The sequence below is a fragment of the Seriola aureovittata genome, chromosome 6 (genome assembly GCF_021018895.1).
Source record: "Seriola aureovittata isolate HTS-2021-v1 ecotype China chromosome 6, ASM2101889v1, whole genome shotgun sequence".
Lineage (NCBI taxonomy): Eukaryota > Metazoa > Chordata > Actinopteri > Carangiformes > Carangidae > Seriola > Seriola aureovittata.
This window is the reverse complement of record NC_079369.1, coordinates 15,274,736-15,291,199: the sequence shown is the minus strand read 5'-3', so window position 1 is coordinate 15,291,199 and position 16,464 is coordinate 15,274,736. Positions and strand designations below refer to the sequence as shown.

The window sequence follows — 16,464 nt, the reverse complement described above, 5'->3', positions numbered from 1 at the left end:
AGTTGAGAGGCTGTTGTGTCATGCCACAACCTGTTTATTTACTGTACAGATCAGCTGTTAGACACACAGACACACAGACACACACTCACACACCAGCACCATTGGCACTACCAGGATGGCACTATCAGAGTGGACACTCATCTTCCAGAATGAAGCAGAAAATCTCTTGCATGGAGACTCCTGGGATCTGGAGTTTGATTCCTCAATTGTACCCGAGCAACCCCAGTATGGATGGCAGCAATACATCAGGAACACAAGTGCAAGGTCAGTGTGCTGGACTACTGGTGATCATTGTAAATTATTTTTATACAGACAGTCTGATATAGTGTAGGTTAACATAAAAAAATTGATGGACCCCTGTCTACAAACGTAGACCTTTTATTTAAATACTGATCAAAGTTTACAAACACGATACACAACACATCTACAATACAGATGTTTTCAGTTGATGATAAATATTATGCTCAGTGTAAGCATTATAGAACTGGCTATAAGTGTTGGAATACTTAAGATATATACATACATATATATATATATATATATATATATGTGTGTGTGTGTGTGTGTGTGTGACACTGTCACACAGAAATGACAGAAATATAGAAAGTTAATAAGAAAAGGGACTTAAAGACTTTAAGATATAAATAAGCACTATGTCCATAAAATGTATTAAAGTATTAAGGTGTGTGTGTGTGTGTGTGTGTGTGTGTGTGTTTGTGTGTGTGTGTGTGTGTGTGTGTGTGTGTGTGTGTGTGTGTGTGTGTGTGTGTGTGTGTGTGTGTGTGTGTGTGTGTGTGTGTGTGTTTGTGAGAAACCTGTGGTTCAATTCAAAGTTAGCTGGTAAACATAAACAACAGGATGTTGTCAGGATGTTTTCTTGCAATAATAGTGACTGATCACAGATTGTGAACCAATAAAACCAGTACACACACATGTAATAGCCTAGTTAAAATCTTGCAAATAGTTTTGTTGTTATGGAGGGTGGTAAATCCATAGCATAGTCCTACACTGTTAAGGTTTGAATTAGAAATAGGTAAGGAATTGTAAAGAATATAGTATGTGTTTAAGTAGTGATTGAGTAAGACAAAGAGGCTAGGCCTGTTGATTGACGTATATTGTATGTTTAATCTCCATGTTTGCTATAATTTAGAAATATGTGCCAACTGTCATTTGAAGGTTTGAGTGCACTGAGTGTCCAAGAGGCTGGCCTTCCAACCGAGTGATGGTGGTCTTCCACATGCGCCTGATGGACGGGAAGGGCATTGTCAAAGTGAGGCGCTTCCGTCAGAACTGCAAGAATTGCATTGCAGCCCCAATGGTAGATCCCAGTATCCCTCCAGAGAACATCATCATCCTCATGAGGAATCTGGTGAAGAAGATTAGAATCAAGTGCTACTATGAAAAGCTGGATCAAGGCCACCATAATCATCACAAGATGGATGTCAAGAGTCCTCATGAGCCTGAACATTGTGAGGGATGTATTAATGGCGTGTGTACAAGAGATTGAGCTGAGCTTTCTGATTCTTCAGTTTGTTTGTTTTTTTTGTGTTTTATGCTCATACTTCGACTCTTATTGACAAAAGCAACAGTTTTCCCAGCTGATGACCCGCTTCACTGTAATGCTTTCTCTAACCACATAGCTTCTTTTTTCTTCATAATTTCTTTATAATACTAATCAAAATGTAATGGTGATGTATGTGCTGTCAGCTGATTAAACATATCTCCAAGGAAAAATTTATTTGCAATCTGAGCATAAAAAGAAACATACTGTGACAGCATTAAAAACATTTAAGATGCGAGTCACAGACACATCAAAGACATAGCCTACATAACACTTGTGTGTTTACCAGCCCACAATGCTTCAGTGGATGCATGTGCATTCTAGACTGCAAAAGACAGAATAAAATATGTATGACATGTCCACTAGGAGTTCTGTCAGAATTCCTGGGCGACGGAACACACGTCATTAACTTTGTGTTAGTGACTCACGTTCGAGTCCTACCAGACATATAGTTCATAAAACTGTAACATGCAAGGGCATCTATATAATTTCATGAGTGGTTCATAGTCTCAATCACCTCAATTGACAATAGATAGTGACTTAAAAGTCACTTTTTTAAATGAAAGTCTTCAAGACCGCCACTTTAAAAACTAAATTGATCTGTAAAGAACATTATTCTCATTTTCCACCGAATACTTGAATACTCACTATTCAGCTTTTATTAGTTGTATTTCATTAATCAATTGCAAAGAGGAAAATGGGACTGAGGATCCAAAAACATGATACTTGCCACATTACTTCCTTTGTGCTGGAAGGCACAAACACACATATAAATACAAGACCTGCACAGCTGACACAGCCAGCAAAAACAGCAAGGTGGAAGACACAAAGAAAATAACCCACACACATTATCTCTAACTGCTCCCTCTATTTCACGCAAACATCGCTGCTGCCATGAGCACTTAATAGCCTCACAGTTTCAACAAATTCAGCAGTGTTCTTATTAAAAGTTACAATTTCGATGTGGCAGGCTTAAATACAAGCGCGTAGGTTTGTATATGTACGGTTGGGATGTGTCCTATACCAATATTTTGGGAGGACATAATTGTTCCTACCAATATTTGAGAGAACTCACTGTTTGCAGTGACGTCATATGTGTCTTCCCAGAGGTTACTTCTCCACAAACGATTTAGGCATGGAAGCATTTGATTGGCTGAAAGGTCAGGGACTATCTGGAGGCTCATGTCATGTACAAATATTTCACTTACTGCAAACACAGAGGAGGCGAGAGCACATTAATGTGCTGACAACGTTAAGTTATCATTGTCAGTCCAGACCTTGAGCATGGGCAAAAATATTGTAATTTAGATTAGCTATTGCCAACATTTTGTCCATGCCACCAAAAAGAGACATTATAGCTTTTTCACCATCCAGGGCATAATAATAAGTGATAATAATAATAATATTATAATATAATAATAATAGGTGAACACACAGCCACTGATTTAAAATGAAAACCTGCTAGCTACCTGACCTCACCAGCCTTTCATTATTAGATAATTAATATAAAGTTGATACTGATGCATCACTGGATGAGCAGCATTTTACTGTGGTTTTAAATGTGAAATCAAGAGGGGAAGGGGGGAACTGCAACATTGGCAGGCCAAATGAATATAAAAATGTTGATGCAAAACTGTTGTTTGTTTTTTCTCTCTTTTCCGTTCACAGTTTTTTTAAGGAAATTTCTTTTAATCCTTGATCTGTTACCGTGTGTAGATTCTGATTCAAATGTAAATAAATACAGGTAAATGCAGATCACATGTTAATAAACCATTCTGTTGAGAGCATTAAAAAGTCCTCTTTGTTTTGGAGGGATTGTTGTGTCCCTACCAATGCTGAACCCAAACCTACGCCCTTGCTTAAATGGACTATTTATGTACATTTGTAGTCAGCACTATACACTCTGCTGAAACATAATGAAATTTTGCTAGAGGTTTGGCGATTAAAGCATCATGAGTTGGATCAGAGTTGTGCAAGCTGTTTAATTTTGATGGACAACAATAACACAACATGAAAAACAGTTGGCTGGCAGGAGGTAGGCGCTGATACCAGAGGACACCTGTTTCTCACAGAACAAACACACGTTTATTTGCATTCAGCCAACAGGTGTGACAATGATGCCACTGTGGTCAGTCTTCACCATCTGCAAGTCACGCTCTGATGTACCAAACATTAACTGCGGTTTTGCTTTGTTTTGTATGAAACCACCTACATGAAAAGTACCTTGCAAAGTTTTCCATTTCCCACATCATTTGCCAGTGGCACGATTTATATCTTGGCCGCTAAGGATGAATTTAGTCTTGCAAGAGTTGGTCTCCCAGGTAAGTATCAGGTATGCATTTTCTGTCTGGTAGTGGTTATTTATAGATCAACTCAGCTTTTTTAGACTCTTCTGTTCATACAACTTAAACCAAATGTTCCCGTAAAGCAATATGATGATTATTCTGTGTTCCCCAGTAATCCTGAAGAAAGACAAAGATTTAACTGTGGACATCATGGCATCCAAGGATACTACACTGAAGGTAAAGTATAATTTCCTATTGCATATTCTGTATGTAATAAAGTGTTATTTCTGAGGTTGACTACAGCATCAGCTATAATAAATCTCCTTTTATCTTTTCCCATAGAATCTATAACAGTTTTTAATCTGTCTTCATTCTAGTGGCTTCTTCCATTATACATGCCCACTCTGCTTATGCTAATTGTTTCACTGCCAGGTAAGCTTTTTGGTCAGCACAATTTAAATAGAGTCCTGCTTTGCCCAAAAGAAATATCACCAACAGGGTAGCATTAGCCACAAAAAGAAATGGTGCAGAAGAATGTAAACAGTATGTATCATATATCTCTGCAATATTGTAAGCTACAGAGGGATTTAAATTCCTGAATATTGTGCAGTAGCTTGGAAAGCTAAAACCACACCCAGATTGTAAAAATCCACTTTTGTTGGATTTGTTTTACTGAAAATCACATCAGCTGAAGTTTGTTAACACAACTAGACTTGTTATCTTTGAATCCATCAGCTCCGTGCAGTGCCATCATGGTGAACTGCTCTCAGCCAAACCAACCTGCCCTGCTGGAGGCTCTGACACCATTCTTTAACCTGAGCGCCATACGACCCGTCATGAACATGGCAACCATAACCAGGGTCCACACCGCCTTCACCTTGTATGGAATTCTAGGAGTGGTATGTTTAGCTCTCAGTAGATAACCACAATGAGTATTGTATATTAGACAGTATACTGAGTTGTATATCAATTGTACCATTTATTATTTTATGGCACTCTCTCTGAGTAAAACTCTTCAGGTGTACAGTACAGCTGCAAAATCACCAACAAGTAATTTGCATAGCGTGTTGAGCTTTTTAAGTGTATAGTTTAAGATCATATATTTTATATTGATAAGCAATAAAGATTCTCTAGAAAAGCTATACTCTCTATAATTCTGCTTTTGTATTCAACCAAATTCCCTAACCTGAATTAAGCCAGATGCTGAGCTCCACTGAGACTTCTTTGAGGATCTGTGTGGTCCCTAAAGAACGCATTAGGAATTTAGGAAAGACTGACAGTGTTTTCCTGTCTTAAAGCAACTCCCCTTTATCTTTCAGGATGAAAAGTCTCAACTCTTGATCACTTACCTGTGGCTAAATTATGTAAGTATTGCAATGATCCATCTTAATTTCTCAGTCAGTTGTGTGCTATAGGAAAAACTGTGTGATATACTGTGTAATAGTACTAACTTAGAGTGTACCTGCTCTGTGCACTGACATAAGTTTTGTTTATTTAGCGGTGGGAAAATGAGTTTGTCAGTTGGGATCCAATCCAGTGCGGCACCGACAAGATTACTCTCCCCAGAAAGAAATTTTGGTTGCCAGACATCGTTATCAATGAATTGTGAGTTGCGTCATACCAGACCATTTATATATAAAGTCCAAGTCCATTCATTCCTACTGAAGATGTAAATCTTGAAAAACTGTTCACTAACTTGTTTTAAAGGGGACAGTAGTTTCCCCAAAACAGCTGGGCACTGTAGTATTTAGCAAATATTGCTCAAACTGCATTTTACTATTTTTAGCTGTGGAATAATATATTTTAGATGCTCTTGTGAGCATTTGCAGCATTATTTTTTTCTTGGTCTTTTCATGGGATTTGTGGACAATAGGAAAATCCAGAATATTTACAGCGTTATCCTTCAAGAGAGCAAAAGTTATGAATATGTTTTTGCTGTCCTACATGAGACAGAGAATTCTCAAAGCAAAAGAAGCCAGTATGAGGTTACAAGTAAATGATATGATTATAGACTGATTATAGACTCAGCTTTGTTTCAAATTCAAACTTTTGTCCATAAATCCAAACTCTGAAATGCAAACAGTTTCCTAAACAGCAGAGAAATTTCCACTCTTTAACACTATTGCTTTTATTAAAGGTGCCATACTTTTTTACTCATGACTCCTCTTCTCGGTCTTGTCTTGAAGTATGGATGAAAACACAGCCCCAACTGTCCCGTACGTGTACCTGCATAGCAATGGTACAGTGCGCGATGCTCTACCGGCCAAAGTTGTCAGCTCCTGTAACCTCGATATCTACACCTTCCCCTTCGACATACAGAATTGCACTTTGACTTTCAACTCATACCTCCACCTTGGTAAGACACTTCACTGTATGTTCATTTCCTTCCTTTAAAGATTTTTTTCAACAGCGGAGGCACTAGATAACACCATCCCCCAGTATCTCAGGAGATGGTTGGGGCTCCCCTGGTCCTTCAGCAGCATCGTCATGTACAGCCATTCCACCAAGCTGAAACTCCAAATTAGCAACCTATCAGAACAAGTCATTCAAGCCAGGGAGGTGATGATATATCGCAATTCCTCTGATGTCAAAGTCAGTATCCTGGTAAGGACTGAGAGGAAGTGGTGGCCACAGGAAGCTGTAGACAGAGCAGAGGCATGGCTTAACATCTTGGTGGGCAGTGTGGAGGTGGGGCAGGCAGTTTCCCAAACCATGCTACAACAAAACCTGTGTAAAGGAGAAGCTCCAGTTGGTGCAGGATGAGATATGAACAGAAGTGGAGCAAGAAAGCTTCAGCAAGATGGTTGGTATGTGCAAACAGGGCGTCCGGACAGAGCTCTGGAGAGCCGAAACATAGCACATTAAGTTTCTAATCCAATCAGACTGGCCAACCTGCATATCCGGGGCATGGCGACCAAGGGGTCCTGATGAACTGGCCTCTCAGGGTTATTGAAAATTGATTGGAAAATTGCTTACAGTGATGAGCTTTGAATTTGCAGGATAACATATTTCTTTACTCTTCTCTCTTCAGCAACAGACATAAGGATTGTCCTAAACAAACCTGTAGATCACATCACAGAGCACTCCAAGGATGTTATGACGACAATGGGGGAATGGGAGTTGCTGGATATCACCTACCACAAATACAGCATAAATACTGATGTTGGTCAAATTGATGAGCTCGCATTTCATGTACGTTGATTGTACTGTCTGTCCAGTATTTATCTGGGTTCCAAGCAAGCAAACTTATGTTATGCAATTTCTTTATTCATTATTCCATCCAAAATGTTTGACCTAATTGGCATAATTCCAACATGCAATATTTAGTCTGGTCTGTTAAACCCAGACTCAAACCTGAAGTATGTCATGCAGGACTTTGAACTCAAACCTCACACATTTGTTCTGCTCAGTTTTACTCCAGAATAATAAGGATCACACTGTATTGAATGAATGTAGGCTTTATCTCAAGCAAAATTGCAATTCTTTTATTATTGTAGTACAGACTCCCTGCATGCCAATCAAATTTCATGTCATTTTGAATAATATAAAGTTATAAAGAGGACTTAAAAACACCCAGAACAGTAGCCATCTTGAACATCTTTGTGGCATTCTGTCAGAGAAATGAGCAGCAAAGCTGAATTAAGTTAAAAAGAAGTCAAGTTTACAAATGTGAACAGCAAAAGTACCTGACAAAGTGCTTGTTTGGTCTTTTTTGGTTTTTTTTCATTCTTCCTTCTGCAGATCAGAGTGAGACGTCGTGCCACCCTATATGTAGTGAACTTGCTGATCCCCAGCTGCTTCCTCATCACAGTGGACATGTTCAGCTTCCTGCTGCCTCCCCAGAGTGTAGACCGATCCTCCTTCAAGATGACCCTCATCCTGGGCTACACCGTCTTCCTGCTCATCATGAATGACTTGCTGCCTATCACTGGAAACACAATACCCCTTATAAGTCAGTGTTATTTACATTAAGTAAATGCTCTCATTACTGTTTTATTGAAACCTGGTACAGCAGCAGTGTTTGTCACCTTTAAATTTGAACCATTTCCCTTGACGTTTGATTGAGAGAACTAAATTGATAGCAAAGCCGATGTTCTGTAGAATTTCTATACAATAATGCAGCAAAGTCTCTGACCCTGAAAATGGTGAAGAGAGTGTTCAAAGTCTTATCAGTCAACCTTTTTTCCATCATATTTAAAGAGCTACAGGTTTTCTTTCTTAAAAAAACTATGCTGCTCTTACACATAAACATTTGGGGCAGTTAGTCAGGCAAGTGTTACAGCTTGATTTCCATGCCCTTATCCATAAACAGATATTGTGGGCAGAATGTGTTTAGAGTCAAGTGTAATTTACATGTGCTTTTCCAGAAGGTGTATAAAGAGGTTTACATTTTTGACCAACATAGGCAACTGCTGAATATGTAAATAATAAGTCACATTTTTACAGGGTAAAACTTTCAGTGGTTCTGGTCTCACTTTACACACACTCTCTCTCTTGTGTACCTGTGTCAGACGTGTTCTTCTCTATCTGCCTGGCTCTGATGGTGGCCAGTCTACTGGAGACTATCCTCGTCACCCACCTGCTGTGTGGCTCTGGTGACTTCTCCCCCGTCCCCTGCTGGATTCAAGTGCTTGTTCTGCAAATTCTGGGCCGTCTTGTCTGTCTGTCTCAGAAGATTCAAGGTTCAGGTATATACTGTAGATTATTGGCAGTTTTACAGTGGTTAAATACAGTGCATAAGAAATGTAGAAATGTAAGATTTAAGAAAATGAGATCAATGTGATTGTTTGCACTAAAATGTCAATTGAAAAAAGAATAAAAGCAACCACATTTAAGAGGTAGATATAATGGATATTGTCTGGACTGTTATTTTAAAAATGCCAAACAGACATGGAGCAAAATGTTGTGGTGGCAAAGAGTAAAGCTGATGAGGAGCCTCCAGAGGAGAAGGGCCCAGTGGTGGAGGACAAGGCCCTGCAGGAGCTGAGGAGCATGTGCAAGGACCTCCAGGCTCTGCGCCTCCAGGTGGAGCAGCGGGATGGTGGAAGCCAAGGCTCGGAGGAATGGATCCAGGTGGGTTTCATCATAGACCGCCTGCTGTTCGGCCTCTACATCCTCTTCATATCAATCAGCTTCATTACCATCATCATTATCTGGGTGACCTCATACAGTCAGTAGACAACTGCTGTCTGCTTTGAAGCACTCCATTTATGTGGCTTGTCACATAAATGTTTCACTCAACTTTTGATCAATATGTCATAATCTTGTAATGTTTTAGATGACTGTCTTACATTTATGCAATACATACTGTATATTCTACAGTTAATGTATTACTGTTATAATAACAAATGGTCATATCATTACTATTGGACATTAAATTAGCTCCACTACAATAACAAGATGTAGTTTTAGCCTTTTGTGTTTTATTGTGCAATTTCAAAATGGAGGAAACCATTGTGTGCAAAATAAAATTACTTGGAAAAATTTCTTTCAGTTTTTGATGGACATTTATTTTGAGTATAATAATAATGTTCCAATTTTTAATTTTTTTATTTTTAATTATTTTTTTTAATTTCAATATTTATATTGTTGGTGAGTGTTGAATCCTAACATTAGCAGTGCTAACACTGCACAGAAAAATAACCTAAACTAAGATAAGCTAACATAATTAGAAAATGTAGTTACCTGCTATCAGTGGCTCCACCAAAGCTAAATCTAAATCTAGCAGTCAAATAAATGATAAATAGCTGCTTTATTTTGATCATATAGAATGTGATCATAATTTTAACAAAACTTTTAACAATAGGAAATAAGGAAATAATAAAGTTACTACATGCCCAAAAGTATGTGGACATCCAATTACAAGCTTTGGAAACCTGGCTTCACTCCACTCGCACTGATGTTTAGCAATATGGCCTCGCTTACAATTGGTTTTCTGTGGATGTAGTAGAGGTCAGGGTTCTACGCCCCAAAGCTTGAAGTGCATTGCCGTCTAAAATATCTCTCTGTGCTGGCCAAACATACGTGGTTATCAAATTCCATTAAATATATGTACACACTTGCAATAACATAATAAGCCAACTCTACACTTAAAAAGATTAATGTGTATTTTAATTAGAACTAATAGTCGGTATAGTTAGAGTAAGAGTAAACATACTGTATTTAATGGAACATAAAGAGCATCTCTGTCTGTCATTTTGTTGGATCACACTTCAGGATTTTGTTTTCAGAAAGACAAATAAAGAGATCACAATTTTTACTTTTGCATTTGCACCAGCAAAAATCACACAGAATTACCTTCAATATTGGAAACCTTAAACACTCACACTTTCTCGTTTTGGTTTTAAATTTACATCAGGATGTTATGTAATGGTTTCCTACTGTTGTGACTTTGTGGAATTCAGGTCTTTTCAAGCATGTTGCATTTTACAATAACTCATATCTACATGTAGATGTAGGTCTAAAGTGCACTTACATCAACCAATAAATATATATTTATTATATATTTTTCAATGACAGTTGCCACTTAGATCTGTGAAGACAACTTAACAGAACAGCTCTCACAACCGGCTCACCACTCACACTAACAACCACTTTTAACCCAATGTTAATGTTTTTAGCGCCGCCGACTGAAAGTCAAGCCCTCTAAGCTTCTATTCATCCTCATCTCTGTGCTCTTGCATGGTAAGTATAGCTCCTATTATACAGTCATATATTTAGAGATCCTGCTTTTTAGTGATGTTCAAAACTTAACTATGTCACAGTTATAATTCAAGTCACTTAGAGTATGTAAAGTGTCCAGTACACCTTAGAAAACTGAGGCTACTGTGTGCAATCAAGTAAAAAAACATATTTATTAAAGCCAGGTTTATATGAAAAATACACCTGTGTTGTCGACAAAGATAAGCTGCAGAAGAAAAAATGGCCAAGATTGCAAAGTCCAACCTCAGTGTCACTGATTTTAACACCTGCTTGAGGTAAGTTTATAGGAAGTCTGAGTTGTTCCGCTGTGATATATGGCAACTAGTTGAGGGTTGTATCACTAACTACAGTTAGGCCCAGAAATATTTGGACAGTGACACAATCTTCATGATTTGGGCTCTGCATGCCACCACATTGGATTTGAAATGAAACAACTACAACGGAATTGAAGTGCAGACTTTAAGGTTTAATTCAAGGGGTTGAACAAAAATATATGATTAAACATGTAGGAATTGTAGCTATTTTTATATAAACGCTCCTCATTTCAGGGGCTCAAAAGTAATTGGACAAATAAACATAACCCTAAGTAAAATGTTACTTTTCAATATTTTGTTGAGAATCCTTTGCAGGCAATGACTGCCTGAAGTCTGGAACCCATGGACATGACCAAACGCTGGGTATCCTCCTTTGTGATGCTTTGCCAGGCCTTTACTGCAGCTGTCTTCAGTTGTTGCTTGTTTGTGGGTCTTTCTGCCTTAAGTTTTGTCTTGAGCAAGTGAAATGCATGCTCAATTGGGTTGAGATCTGGTGATTGACTAGGCCATTGCAGAATATTCCACTTCTTTGCTTTAAAAAACTCCTGGGTTGCTTTTGCAGTATGTTTTGGATCATTGTCCATCTGTACTGTGAAGCGCCGTCCAATCAACTTTGCTGCATTTGGCTGATTCTGAGCAGAAAATATATCCCTATACACTTCAGAATTCATCCGGCTGCTTCTGTCTTTTGTCACATCATCAATAAACACAAGTGACCCAGTGCCATTGGAAGCCATGCATGCCCATGCCATCACACTGCCTCCACCATGTTTTACAGAAGATGTGGTGCGCTTTGGATCATGAGCTGTTCCAATTCTTCTCCAAACTTTCTTCTTCCCATCATTCTGGTACAGGTTGATCTTAGTCGCATCGGTCCAAAGAATGCAGTTCCAGAACTGGGCTGGCTTCTCCAGGTGGTTTTTGGCAAAGTCAATTCTGGCCTTTCTATTTTTGAGGCTGATTAATGGTTTGCACCTTGTGGTGAATCCTTTGTATTTACTCTCATGAAGTCTTCTCTTCATGGTAGACTTAGATACTGATACACCTACTTCCTGGAGAGTGTTCTTCACTTGAGTGGATGTTGTGAAGGGGTTTTTCTTCACCATGGAAAGGATTCTGCGATCATCCACCACTGTTGTCTTCCGTGGATGTCCAGGCCTTTTTGAGTTCCCAAGCTCACCAGTGCACTCTTTTTTTCTCAGAATGTACCAAACTGTTGATTTGGCCATTATTTAGGCCAACATTTCTGCTATCTCTCTGATGGATTTCTTCTGTTTTTTCAGCCTCAGGATGGTCTGTTTCACCTCCATTGAGAGCTCCTTGTTCATGTTGTGTGTTCACAGCAACAGCTTCCAAATGCAAACGCCACACCTGGAATCAACTCCAGACCTTTTAACTGCTTAATTGATGACAGGTTAACGAGGGAAGAGCCCATGCAGCCTTGTTTTTTTTTTTTTTTGCAGCCTTCTGAGTCAATTGTCCACTTTAACTTTATATAATTGAATCCCAAATATGTTTTGGTAAACAGCTAAAATAACAAAACTTGTGTCACTGTCCAAATATTTCTGGGCCTAACTATATTTCATATCACTCATTTTTCAGTCTGTAGTGCTGCTAACTTCACCTGATTGCCTGTTGTAATGTTGTAAAAACATTTAAAACAAAATGACACAGGGAAATCTAAGTTAACTAGTTCGATTTGTGAGCATTCATTCTTCAGGACAGAGGGAGAACAATGAGACCGGGCCTTCTGCAGGGATCGGTCACTGAAAAAAAAAAAAAAAAAAAAATCTAAAAATTTAAATTTAAATTAAAAAACAAAATTGGCCATAGGATATTTCTAAACCATGCTGACCCACCATCATTACATCTTTTGCCCCTCTGGTGCTGTTTAAGGACTCCTGCTTTGTGAAGGTTACTTCATTTATAACTTACATTACAATTAGTAGCCTTTGACATTAGCTGTAATTCGGTGCAGCCAATGTGAGGTTTCCTTTAATGATGACCGATTTCTTCTTTCCACTGTAGCTAGGTGCAGCCCGACCATGCTGAACTGCTCTCAACCTAACACGCTTTCCCTGCTGGAGGCTCTTCAACCAGTCTTCAAACTGAGCTCCATTCGACCTGTCATGAATATGTCAACCATTACCAATGTCAGCATTAGCTTCACCATGTTTGGCATTTTGGGGGTGGTAAGGGACACTAAAATCAATTCAGTATTCAGCCATATTCAGTTGCTTTTAAGTGTAAAGTCAACTTTATAATAATGAGTTCATCGAAATGTCACTGGTTCTAAAATCTAAAAACCACAATGATCATAACAACTTTCCATACAAGAAAACATCTGTAAGGAAGGAATACATTTGACCAAATGCTCGTTCTTTTTCAGGATGAAAAGGCCCAAATCTTGACAACGTTTATCTGGCAATCTTTAGTAAGTACTTTGCAAGCGATTTCACAGTTTACAAGCAATGATAGGGTTGTTCATCTCTCTCCAGGCTTGGGAATCAGAAAACAGTGTAACCTGATGGGCCCATTCTACTGTGTACCAACAACAGAGAACTGTAATCTACCACAAAACTAATCATATACTGTAACTTATTAATGGCAAAATAAAAAGTTTTCAGTAAGAAATAATTAAGACAACACTGCTGCTTTTCAATTTTTTCATCTTTTAAAATGGGAACATATGACATTTCAAAATATAACAGGCTGGTCATACCTGCAACCACCTGGGCTACATTATTCCCACCAGACATCACCTGAAAGCTCTAGTTTTATATTGTATGTAGTCAGGTATGTATTTGTTGCATCTGTATTATTCGTGTTACAGATGTGGAGAAATGAGTTTATCAGTTGGGACACAGAACAGTGCGGTTCTTCATGGATTACAGTTCCAAGAAAACTGCTCTGGGTACCAGACATAGTCATCAATGAATTGTAAGTACCATCTGTTGTGCTTAGCCTGAACTGTGGGGTAGCTTTATACACTTCACTAACCTGATCTCCATTGATCCCCACCAAGCAGCGACCTCCAGGACCGAAAAATGAAGCCAACATGCAAGTGCCAAAAACTGTAGTTCCTTGAATGAACACTTGAGGCTGGCTCCAAAAGCGAGTCAAAACATATATACATATTATTTACGCAATCAGCAGCCATTTGATGGTGGGCAGGTTGCGTACAGTGGGTTCTTTAGATGTTTTTTGATGATAATAATTGCCTAATACAGCTGGAAACAGGTTATTAAGAGTGGGGAAACACCCCCCCATTTAGCATTTATCATGAGTTCATTTACATGGCTTATAACACTATAATTTAGTTTAATTCCTGGTGCAGGCACCCATAAGTAATAAATGCGAATATGGTAAAACACAGTTATATATCCATAACATAAAATATGTCTTCAGAGGACAAATTGTAGTTGTTGACAAATACTATACATTAATTAACACCTCACCAAAGCTCTTCTGTGTATGGGAATGTGGGAATACATGTTCAAGGCTTCAGTACAACACAAGACTGTCCACACTTTAACCTCATTCATGCCAATGAGTCATGAGCAGAATATACAGTATATAGAGAGAAAGTATATTATCACATTTACTGGGTTTTGCGTCTTTTCTCATTCTGCAGTATGGAGAAGAATTCAGCTCCATTTACCCCATACAGCTATCTGATGTCTGATGGTTTCGTTATTGATGGCAAGCCTGTCAAAGTGGTCAGCTCATGCAGGCTTGACATCTACACGTTTCCATTTGACATCCAGAACTGCAGCTTAAGCTTCAACTCCTACTTACACCGCAGTAAGAAACTGATTCTGTATTTTCTTTCTGTTGTTGTTTTAATAGATTGGTAAATTAGTATTTTTTTAATTTATGTAATTATAAAATGGATTAAATGTCACAAACTGTATTATATCTTCCTTTCAGTTACTGCCATGGAGATCGGCCTCATAGAAAATCCAGAGAAACTATTAGAAAACTCTAAAAAAGTGATGACAACTATGGGTGAGTGGGAACTAGTGGGAATCAAGATGAAGAAATTCGTTTTTCCATCTGGGGATGGCGACCTGTACGAGGAGCTTCGTTTCTATGTAAGGAAATATTACATACTATACTATACTGTAACTATTTAATCCCATATTGTACTGTTTTATCTATTTTATGCCTCTAAATGTTTTACTGTGTATAGTTTATATACAGTATAAGGTATTAAATATTATGGTTAAATAAAATATGAGTCCATCACAGAGCATAATATAAACTGCATTTACCATACTGAGGATGCATGACTATTATCATATAAAGTCATGTAAAATATATCATGCTGTAGTCAGCTTTTTGTAACTCTTAACGCAGTATACCACCAGCATCAGAGACATTTCGAGAAAAGTCATGTTTACCCGCTGCTGTGTATGTCGACTGTGCCGCAGGTATCAGTGAGGCGCCGGGCCACCCTGTATGTGGTGAACCTGCTGATCCCCAGCTGCTTCCTCATCACAGTGGACCTCTTCAGCTTCTTGCTGCCTCCCAAGCAAGTCGACCGGTCCTTGTTCAAGATGACTCTCATCCTGGGCTACACCGTGTTCCTCCTCATCATGAACGACCTGCTGCCTGTCACTGGAAACACCATACCTCTCATAAGTCAGTTGCTAATTCCTTCATTAATATTTATTTCTTGTTGTTGGTAGTCAATCTGGCCACAACAAAATCCTAAATGTGAAAAAAAGAAATGCAAACCTCACATTGCTAATAAGTATATTACAAAAAGAACACATATTTGAAAATTGCTATCACAAGATGGATAAAACCTGCTGAAAATGAAATGAAATAAGTACTATTATCGTAACTGAGTAAATGCATTGTTGGCTCATTACATAATTTGACCATTTTCTGATTCCATTCTTTCATTCCAGTGTTCAAGACCACAGAAAATGCATTATTCATAGTTTAATGTTATCACATCTAAACTTCACTGCGACATTTCATATTGTCATTGGTCATTTTTAAAAGTGCTGGCTCCTGTTTATACTGTATATCCAGAATTGCACCTAGATTGCGGCGCTTCTTTTTTTTTCAAAATACTCATCTTTTTAAATTCCCTTTTATACAAATATTGCATTAACCAGAATGTATCCTCTTACTTTTGATGTTCCTATTAGGCTTATGTGTTTAGCATATGTGCTTGTTTTTGTTGGCGACTAGCTCATGAGTGTAATGGAGCATTTAGCAGCTAAACAGCACAATTTCCCTCAGGATATAGTGGAGACCAAAATCGGAAATAAAAGGAGGATAAATATTGGACTTTGATTCATCAGGAAAGGCAGAATCACGACTCTAAATGAATGTTAATGTTACTCTGTATCTGCCTGATGTGTAAAACACAATGCCACGTTCACCATATCAGATTAAAAGGTGATGATATTGTATGTGATTGTATTGTGTTTTCAGCTTGTTTCCACTGACCTAAGTGCCTATAAAATCACTTAATAATTCATTTTAAAAGGGACTTATTATTATCATCCCAGATGTTTTTCTGTCTCTGTGCCTGGCTCTGATGGTGGCTAGTCTACTGGAGACTATCCTCATTACCAACCTGCTG

At 38.3% G+C, this 16,464-nt stretch overlaps 2 protein-coding genes across 2 annotated transcripts; both read left to right on the top strand.

Moving 5' to 3' along the window:
• LOC130170987 (receptor-transporting protein 3-like) lies at nt 1-1,734 on the top strand. Its single transcript, XM_056378737.1, has 2 exons — nt 1-264; nt 1,177-1,734. Exons 1-2 carry the CDS (start codon nt 116-118, stop codon nt 1,505-1,507), a joined length of 480 nt encoding a protein of 159 aa, XP_056234712.1. The 5' UTR covers nt 1-115; the 3' UTR covers nt 1,508-1,734.
• A 1,858-nt stretch (nt 1,735-3,592) lies between these two features.
• LOC130170917 (5-hydroxytryptamine receptor 3C-like) lies at nt 3,593-10,054 on the top strand. Its single transcript, XM_056378621.1, has 10 exons — nt 3,593-4,083; nt 4,224-4,278; nt 4,582-4,745; nt 5,166-5,210; nt 5,345-5,451; nt 6,033-6,217; nt 6,878-7,038; nt 7,588-7,798; nt 8,358-8,534; nt 8,735-10,054. The coding sequence occupies exons 1-10, from the start codon at nt 3,994-3,996 to the stop codon at nt 9,022-9,024; spliced, it is 1,485 nt and encodes a 494-aa protein (XP_056234596.1). The 5' UTR covers nt 3,593-3,993; the 3' UTR covers nt 9,025-10,054.
• Nucleotides 10,055-16,464: the final 6,410 nt, after the last annotated feature.

What these genes read in the sequence shown, in the direction of transcription:
- LOC130170917 (XM_056378621.1), top strand. Translation starts at nt 3,994, where the DNA reads ATGATGATTATTCTGTGTTCCCCAGTAATCCTGAAGAAAGACAAAGAT. An exon ending in CCTTGGTAAGACACTTCACT is followed by an intron (nt 6,218 to 6,877) that starts GTATGTTCATTT and finishes TTCTCTCTTCAG; the next exon opens with CAACAGACATAAGGATTGTC. An exon ending in TTGATGAGCTCGCATTTCAT is followed by an intron (nt 7,039 to 7,587) that starts GTACGTTGATTG and finishes TTCCTTCTGCAG; the next exon opens with ATCAGAGTGAGACGTCGTGC.
- LOC130170987 (XM_056378737.1), top strand. Translation starts at nt 116, where the DNA reads ATGGCACTATCAGAGTGGACACTCATCTTCCAGAATGAAGCAGAAAAT. An exon ending in ATCAGGAACACAAGTGCAAG is followed by an intron (nt 265 to 1,176) that starts GTCAGTGTGCTG and finishes TGTCATTTGAAG; the next exon opens with GTTTGAGTGCACTGAGTGTC.